The sequence below is a fragment of the Cicer arietinum genome, chromosome 1 (assembly GCF_000331145.2).
Source record: "Cicer arietinum cultivar CDC Frontier isolate Library 1 chromosome 1, Cicar.CDCFrontier_v2.0, whole genome shotgun sequence".
NCBI classification, from domain to species: domain Eukaryota; kingdom Viridiplantae; phylum Streptophyta; class Magnoliopsida; order Fabales; family Fabaceae; genus Cicer; species Cicer arietinum.
The window spans coordinates 42,536,397-42,545,409 of NC_021160.2; the positions used below are offsets into that span (position 1 = coordinate 42,536,397).

The window sequence follows — 9,013 nt, forward strand, 5'->3', positions numbered from 1 at the left end:
TTCATTTGAAAAATTAAATTGATTAATTTTTATTTAAAAGTATTTTTAAATATATAATTTAAACAAATTTTATTTCCTAAAATGACTTTGAAGAAACATATCAAAACAAACTTAATTTTAATTAAAAGTATATTTGTAGAACTAAATTTATTCAAAAGCACATCTACAAAGACAAATCTAAATACACACTAATTTGATAGATGGAAAATATAATTTAATTTTTTAATTAATTTTAATAATTTAGGAACTAAATTAACGAAAGAGTATTAATTAAGAACTAAATTAATAAGTTATTCGATTTTTGTTTTGTAACACCTTTTAATAGATTCAATTCAAGCCTAAAATTAATATTAATTAATATTAACAGGTTAGCAAACAAATAAAAAATAAATTAAAAAATAAAAAAGTTATTATTAATAAAAAGATTAAAATATTTAAGAGCTTTAATTAAATGTTAGATACCACGCTTGTCATAAAAATACACATCGACTTATAGGTCTAAAGTTTCGTTAATTGTATTTTACGTAAAAATGATAGTATATAAATAAAGAGATAAATTTGTATAAAAAATTGTAAGCACTATGAGTCGGTTTAGTTTAGACCTGTAATAACAACACCACCGCCCTTGTAAGCATTTACATTTGTACTTTTCATCGTCTCATTTAAAACACCAAAAACCCTTCTCAAGATTGGTTTCATTTTCATTTATCAGTAGTAGATAAATTTTATTTTTTATCTTCATTTCATTTTCAAATCTAAGGTATTAACTTTCGTTGTTCTTTTTTCTCTACATTATATTATTAGGGTTTCGCTTCGTTCCCTTTCTGTGATTTAGGGTTTCGAAAATGGCACATCTCGGTGGTGGCGCCGAAGCACACGCGCGGTTCAAGCAATACGAGTACCGAGCAAACTCCAGTTTAGTTCTAACCACCGACTCACGTCCACGCGACACACACGAACCCACTGGAGAACCAGAATCACTTTGGGGAAAAATCGATCCTAAATCCTTCGGCGACCGTGTTTCCCATGACCGTCCACCGGAGCTCAATGACAAACTTAACGCCGCAAAGAAAAAGAAAAAGGAACGAGAAAGAGATCCAATCGATTCGGTTCCTTCCCGTCGTAGCAAGCGCCGCCGTCTTCAGGAGGAGAGTGTTCTCACCGCCACTGACGACGGCGTTTATCAACCTAAGACGAAGGAAACGCGCGCTGCTTATGAAGCTATGCTTAGTGTTATTCAGCAGCAGCTCGGTGGTCAGCCGCTTAGTATCGTCAGCGGAGCGGCTGATGAGATTCTTGCTGTTCTTAAAAATGACACGGTTAAGAATCCTGATAAGAAGAAGGATATTGAGAAGCTTCTTAACCCTATCCCTAATCATGTTTTTGATCAGCTTGTTTCGATTGGTAAGTTGATAACTGATTTCCAGGAGGTTAGTGATGCTGTTAATGGTTCTGCTGGTGGTGATGTGGATGGTGGTCTTGACGATGATGTCGGTGTTGCGGTTGAGTTTGAAGAGAATGAAGATGATGAGGATGAAGAGAGTGATCTTGATATGGTTCAGGAGGAAGAAGAGGATGATGATGACCTTGCCGAGGGTAATGGTTCTGGTGGTATGCAAATGGGTGGTATCGATGATGAAGATATGGAGGAAGCTAATGAAGGGATGAATTTGAATGTACAGGATATTGATGCTTATTGGCTTCAGAGGAAAATTTCTGATGCTTTTGAACGGCAGATTGATCCACAACATTGTCAGACTCTTGCTGAGGAAGTTTTGAAGATTTTGGCTGAGCCTGATGATAGGGAAGTGGAGAACAAGCTTTTGTTTCATCTAGAGTTTGATAAGTTTAGTCTTATTAAATTTTTGTTGAGGAATAGGTTGAAGATTGTGTGGTGTACTCGTTTAGCTAGGGCACAAGATCAGGAAGAGAGGGAGAAGATTGAGGAAGATATGAAGGGATCTGATTTGCAGCCAATTTTGGAGCAGTTGCATGCTACTAGAGCTTCTGCGAAGGAGAGGCAGAAGAATTTGGAGAAGAGTATAAGGGAAGAGGCTAGAAGGTTGAAAGATGATAGTGTTGTTGGAGATGGGGACAAGGAGAGAGATAGGGATAGGGATAGAAGCAGGAGGGGAGTTGGTGATAGAGATGGGGAGAGTGGCTGGTTGAAGGGTCAGCGACAAATGCTTGATTTGGATAACCTTGCTTTTGCGCAAGGTGGTTTGTTTATGGCAAAGAAAAAATGTGACCTTCCTGATGGGTCTTATAGGCATCTCAGCAAAGGTTACGAAGAAATTCATGTGCCTGCATTGAAGGCTAAACCGCTTGACCCTAATGAGAAGCTTGTGAAGATTTCTGCTATGCCTGATTGGGCACAACCAGCTTTCAAAGGAATGACACAGTTGAATAGGGTGCAGAGTAAGGTTTATGAAACTGCTCTATTCAAGCCGGATAATCTTTTGCTATGTGCCCCTACTGGTGCTGGAAAAACCAATGTTGCTGTTCTTACTATACTTCAGCAGATTGCGCGGCATAGGAATCCAAATGATGGTTCTATTGACCATACTGCATATAAAATTGTTTATGTTGCTCCAATGAAAGCCCTTGTAGCTGAGGTTGTTGGGAATTTGTCTAACAGGTTGGAGAAATATGATGTTAAGGTTAGGGAGCTCAGTGGAGACCAGTCATTAACACGACAACAGATAGAAGAGACTCAAATTATTGTGACAACTCCCGAGAAGTGGGATATTATCACGCGAAAGTCAGGGGATCGAACTTATACCCAGCTTGTGAAACTTCTCATCATTGATGAGATTCATCTTCTTCATGATAACAGAGGGCCTGTTCTTGAAAGTATTGTTGCTAGAACAGTGAGGCAGATTGAAACAACAAAGGACTATATTCGTTTGGTGGGATTGTCTGCTACCCTCCCTAATTACGAAGATGTTGCACTTTTCTTGCGTGTTGATCTGAACAAAGGGTTGTTTTATTTCGATAACAGTTATAGGCCTGTTCCTCTCTCTCAGCAGTATGTTGGAATCACAGTAAAGAAGCCACTTCAGAGGTTCCAGCTGATGAATGATATCTGTTACGAAAAAGTTATGGCTGTAGCTGGTAAGCATCAGGTTCTTATCTTTGTACATTCAAGGAAAGAAACTGCCAAAACTGCTAGAGCCATCCGAGATGCTGCACTAGCAAATGATACCCTCAGTAGGTTCCTTAAAGAAGATAGTGCAAGCCGTGAGATTCTTCATACTCATACTGATCTTGTGAAAAGCAGTGATCTAAAAGATCTTCTGCCGTATGGTTTTGCTATTCATCATGCTGGTATGACAAGGACAGATCGACAACTTGTTGAGGATCTGTTTGCTGATGGACATGCACAAGTTTTGGTATCCACTGCGACACTTGCCTGGGGTGTGAATCTCCCTGCCCATACAGTTATAATTAAAGGGACACAGATTTACAATCCTGAAAAGGGGGCATGGACTGAACTTAGTCCTCTTGATGTTATGCAGATGTTGGGTCGTGCCGGAAGGCCCCAATATGACTCTTATGGTGAGGGAATAATTGTTACTGGCCACAGTGAGTTGCAGTATTACCTCTCTCTTATGAACCAGCAACTTCCTATCGAGAGCCAGTTCATTTCCAAGCTGGCCGATCAGCTGAATGCTGAGATTGTTCTTGGTACTGTTCAAAATGCGAAGGAAGCCTGTCATTGGATTGGATACACTTACTTGTATGTTCGTATGTTAAGGAATCCTTCTCTATATGGTATAGCACCAGATGTCCTAACAAAAGATATAACGTTGGAGGAGAGGAGGGCTGATTTGGTAAGCATCTCAATGCTCTAATCTATCTGTTAATATTACATAAACTAAATGAATTCCTGCGCGTATTATTTGGTTTGTTTGCTAGGTTCCTTTCTGGCAGTGATTGATTTTTTCAGCACTTTGATTTAGGTGTAGTTGAATGAGAAGTGAACCAGATCTTAATGGCTTTGAGAATTATCCGTTTTAGTTTTGGTTTATTTACTAGGTTGGGTTCCTTTTTGGTAATGTATGTTCTTATCATTGGTATAACTTAAACATAGAATTGCATGAAAAGGACTCCTATCTTCCTGGATTCTTTTAAGACATAGACTCTTTAACCTTTTTTTGAAGTATGATTTTTGTTATTTCAATATTTTATTGGATAGATTTCAAATGATATTCAATGCATTTTTTTGGATATATATTGCTTGTTCTTACTGTCTTTTGTAGTATCAATTTATTTACTGTCTAACCTTGATCTATTTAAATGTTACAGATTCATACGGCTGCAACCATCTTAGATAGAAATAATTTGGTGAAGTACGATAGGAAGAGTGGATATTTTCAGGTCACTGACTTGGGTCGAATTGCAAGCTACTACTATATAACACATGGAACAATATCCACGTACAATGAACATTTGAAGCCGACTATGGGAGACATAGAGCTTTGTCGATTGTTCTCATTGAGTGAAGAATTCAAGTATGTAACAGTAAGGCAAGATGAGAAGATGGAGCTAGCAAAGCTTTTAGACCGTGTTCCCATTCCCATCAAGGAAAGTCTGGAAGAGCCAAGTGCCAAGATCAATGTTTTACTGCAAGCATACATTTCTCAATTAAAGCTTGAAGGGCTCTCCATGACTTCTGATATGGTTTTTATAACCCAGGTTTGACTCTTTCTTACATTTGAGAATATGTGGTATTGGTCTTATATCTCTTTTATGCTTTGAAGCATGGAAATTTGTTAAATGGTGAAGTGCCCATACCGGGTATGTACCCGGTACTTGTGGGTACTCCCTTTTTCCTTGTTATTCTGTTGCCAGTGAAATTTGTTGTTTTCTCGTATATTAATATAATATTATTTGTGTATTTGAGTTTCTTTGTTTTAACCGAATACAATTTTTGACTTTTAAAACTTTTACTGTGATTTTGTGGTGTGAATTGAACAATTAACTCTTAGTTACATTATATTATGAATCTCATGTTTTTTCATTGATGTATGTGTACATAGATTTTTTTAAAAGGCCGTATATCCATATCTATGCATCATAGCTTTTATGACTCAGTTTCTTTACCTGTGTAATGTTATTGGACGTGGTGTTCACCTTGTATTTCTTTTAGCTGATTCATGTATTTTGTTTCTCTCTTTCAGAGTGCCGGGCGCCTTCTGCGGGCTCTCTTTGAGATTGTCGTGAAACGTGGATGGGCACAATTGGCTGAGAAAGCTTTGAACTTATGCAAAATGGTGACCAAGAGGATGTGGAGTGTCCAAACACCTCTTCGACAGTTCAATGGAATACCAAATGATATACTAACAAAATTGGAGAAGAAGGATTTGGCTTGGGAAAGGTATTATGACCTATCATCACAGGAGATAGGTGAACTTATTCGTGCACCTAAGATGGGGAGGACCCTTCATAAATTTATCCATCAGTTTCCAAAACTTAATCTTGCAGCACATGTGCAGCCAATAACTCGCACAGTTTTGGGGGTTGAGCTCACGGTAACCCCAGATTTTGCATGGGATGATAGAATACATGGATATGTTGAGCCGTTCTGGGTGATTGTGGAGGATAATGATGGTGAATATATTCTTCATCACGAGTATTTTTTGCTAAAGAAACAGTATATTGAGGAGGATCACACTTTGAATTTCACAGTTCCAATATATGAGCCTCTTCCACCCCAATACTTTATCCGTGTTGTTTCTGATAAGTGGCTTGGATCCCAAACTGTTTTGCCTGTTTCTTTCAGGCATCTAATTTTACCTGAAAAGTATCCTCCGCCTACTGAATTGTTGGATCTGCAACCACTGCCTGTTACTGCCTTACGAAATCCATCGTATGAAGCTCTTTATCAGGAATTTAAGCATTTCAATCCGGTACAGACACAGGTCTTCACAGTGCTGTATAATTCCGACGACAATGTATTAGTTGCTGCTCCAACTGGGAGTGGTAAGACTATATGTGCAGAATTTGCAATTTTGAGGAATCATCAAAAAGGGCCTGATAGTGTCATGCGTGTTGTTTATATTGCACCCATTGAAGCTCTTGCCAAGGAACGATATCGTGATTGGAAGAAGAAATTTGGTGGTGGTCTCGAGTTGAGGGTAGTTGAACTAACTGGAGAAACAGCAACAGATGTGAAGCTGCTTGAGAAAGGTCAGATTATTATTAGTACTCCAGAGAAATGGGACGCTTTATCCCGCCGCTGGAAACAGAGGAAACATGTTCAACAAGTTAGTCTTTTCATCATTGACGAGCTCCACTTAATTGGAGGTCAAGGAGGTCCAGTTTTAGAGGTAATTGTTTCCAGGATGAGATATATTGCTAGTCAGGTTGAAAATAAGATTCGTATTGTGGCTTTGTCAACTTCATTAGCAAATGCAAAGGATCTGGGAGAATGGATTGGAGCTACCTCGCACGGCCTTTTCAATTTCCCCCCTGGTGTTCGTCCTGTGCCATTGGAAATACACATTCAGGGTGTAGATATTGCCAATTTTGAGGCTAGGATGCAGGCGATGACCAAACCAACTTACACCGCTATTGCTCAACATGCCAAGAATCGGAAACCTGCTCTTGTATTTGTACCTACAAGAAAGCATGTCCGACTGACCGCAGTGGATATGATTACATACTCAGGTGCGGATAGCAGCGAAAAGCCATTTTTACTGCGGCCCATAGAAGAGCTCGAACCTTTTATTAACAAGGTCAGTGATGAAATGTTAAAAGTCACTTTACGTGAAGGTGTTGGCTACTTGCATGAGGGCTTGGACAATCTTGATCATGACATCGTGGCACAACTATTTGAAGCTGGCTGGATTCAGGTCTGTGTTTTAAGTAGTTCCATGTGCTGGGGAGTGACATTGTCAGCTCATTTGGTGGTTGTGATGGGCACACAATACTATGATGGGAGAGAGAATGCACAGACAGATTACCCTGTTACTGATTTGCTGCAAATGATGGGTCATGCCAGCCGCCCTTTGGTGGATAATTCTGGAAAATGCGTCATCTTGTGCCATGCACCTCGTAAAGAGTACTACAAGAAGTTTTTGTATGAAGCGTTCCCAGTTGAAAGCCATCTGCATCACTTCTTGCATGATAACTTAAATGCTGAAATTGTTGCTGGAATAATTGAAAACAAACAAGATGCTGTAGATTATCTTACATGGACATTTATGTACAGGCGGCTCACCCAGAATCCCAACTATTACAATTTACAAGGAGTCAGTCATAGACATCTTTCTGACCATCTCTCAGAGATGGTGGAAAATACATTGAGTGATTTAGAAGCAAGCAAGTGTGTTGCTATTGAGGATGACATGGACCTTTCTCCTCTCAATCTTGGAATGATAGCTTCATATTATTACATCAGTTACACAACAATTGAAAGGTTTTCATCATCTTTGACTTCCAAAACAAAAATGAAGGGTCTTTTGGAGGTGCTGTCATCTGCATCAGAGTATGCTCACCTTCCAATACGACCTGGGGAAGATGAGTTGGTTCGTAGGTTAATCAACCACCAAAGATTTTCCTTTGAAAACCCGAAAGTCACGGATCCACATGTTAAAGCAAATGCCTTGCTTCAGGCTCATTTCTCAAGGCAATTTGTGGGTGGGAACCTTGCGTTGGACCAGAGGGAAGTACTGCTTTCTGCAAATAGGCTGCTGCAGGCAATGGTGGATGTAATATCGAGCAATGGTTGGCTGACCATGGCTCTTCTTGCTATGGAAGTCAGTCAAATGGTAACACAAGGAATGTGGGAACGAGACTCTATGCTGCTACAACTTCCACACTTCACAAAGGATTTAGCAAAGAAATGTCAGGAGAACCCAGGGAGGAGTATAGAAACAGTCTTTGATTTGTTAGAGATGGAAGATGACGAGAGGCGGGAATTGTTGAACATGACAGATTCACAGCTTTTGGATATTGCTAGATTTTGCAATCGCTTTCCTAATATAGATTTGTCATATGAGATCCTGGACAATGACAATGTGCGAGCTGGGGAGGATATAACACTACAGGTCACTCTTGAGCGGGATCTCGAGGGTAAAACTGAAGTAGGACCTGTTGATGCTCCTAGGTATCCAAAAACCAAGGAGGAAGGGTGGTGGCTTGTTGTTGGTGATACCAAAACCAACATGTTGCTTGCAATTAAGCGGGTGTCGTTGCAGCGGAAGTTGAAAGCCAAACTGGAGTTTGCTGCTCCTGCTGATGCTGGGAAAAAATCCTATGTCCTCTACTTCATGTGCGATTCTTACATGGGTTGTGATCAGGAGTATGGTTTCACCCTTGATGTTAAGGAGGCAGATGGTGGTGATGACAGTGGCCGTGAATGAAAATGTAATTTTCTGATCCTTTTTTAGTCTAATTTTCTTTGGCTAGATCTAACAATTAGTTATGGTTTAGTGGTGCTTTTTGTAGCATTTAGTAATAGTATATTCAGTTTGTATATTTTCTGACCGCCAGCATGCTGCATCATATTAAATTACACTGTCCTTGCTGGTTCTGGAGTTGATAATTCTTTTTGTCCTTTACAGTTTCATGAAAGCTACAAATGAGAAGGATAATACTTCCATGCTGATTTTTTGTTTGTTTTGTTCTGGTACACACTATACTTATCCTTATTTAAAAGTTTATCTGATTATTAAGTACTAATTGACATGATAATTATCGAGTGCTAATTACATGCTTGCCTTATAATTGTGGCAGGTAAGGAAGTAATTGCGCAAGAAGTAACACAAGGAGAGGTACACCGTAGGTTGATTATAGAAAAACTGTAACCCTTGGGGCACTAATTGCTACGTTAGGAAATGAAGTGAGTGGGTTGACTATTGGAATACTGGAGCTTTTTTTTGTTCATTTTCATTTGAGGATTTAATGGTGTCAATTGTGTCATCGAATGACCAAAGTCTTAATTTTCAATTTGGGATCCAGAAGAACTTGTCTTCCTACATGCTTATATAGTTTTGGAGACCTGCTG

The 9,013-nt window shown here is 39.2% G+C and overlaps 1 protein-coding gene across 2 annotated transcripts; it reads left to right on the forward strand.

The window, feature by feature from the left end:
• Nucleotides 1–524: 524 nt before the first annotated feature.
• On the forward strand, nt 525–9,013 carry LOC101504864 (DExH-box ATP-dependent RNA helicase DExH12). 2 transcript variants are annotated; one of them, XM_004488789.4, is made up of 6 exons: nt 525–627; nt 805–3,833; nt 4,309–4,698; nt 5,184–8,373; nt 8,571–8,635; nt 8,743–9,013. In XM_004488789.4, the coding sequence occupies exons 2-4, from the start codon at nt 846–848 to the stop codon at nt 8,367–8,369; spliced, it is 6,564 nt and encodes a 2,187-aa protein (XP_004488846.1). In that variant the 5' UTR covers nt 525–627; nt 805–845; the 3' UTR covers nt 8,370–8,373; nt 8,571–8,635; nt 8,743–9,013. The 2 variants fall into 2 exon arrangements, with proteins under 2 accessions (XP_004488846.1, XP_004488845.1); XM_004488788.4 differs by lacking the exon at nt 525–627 and having other exon boundaries at nt 644–3,833.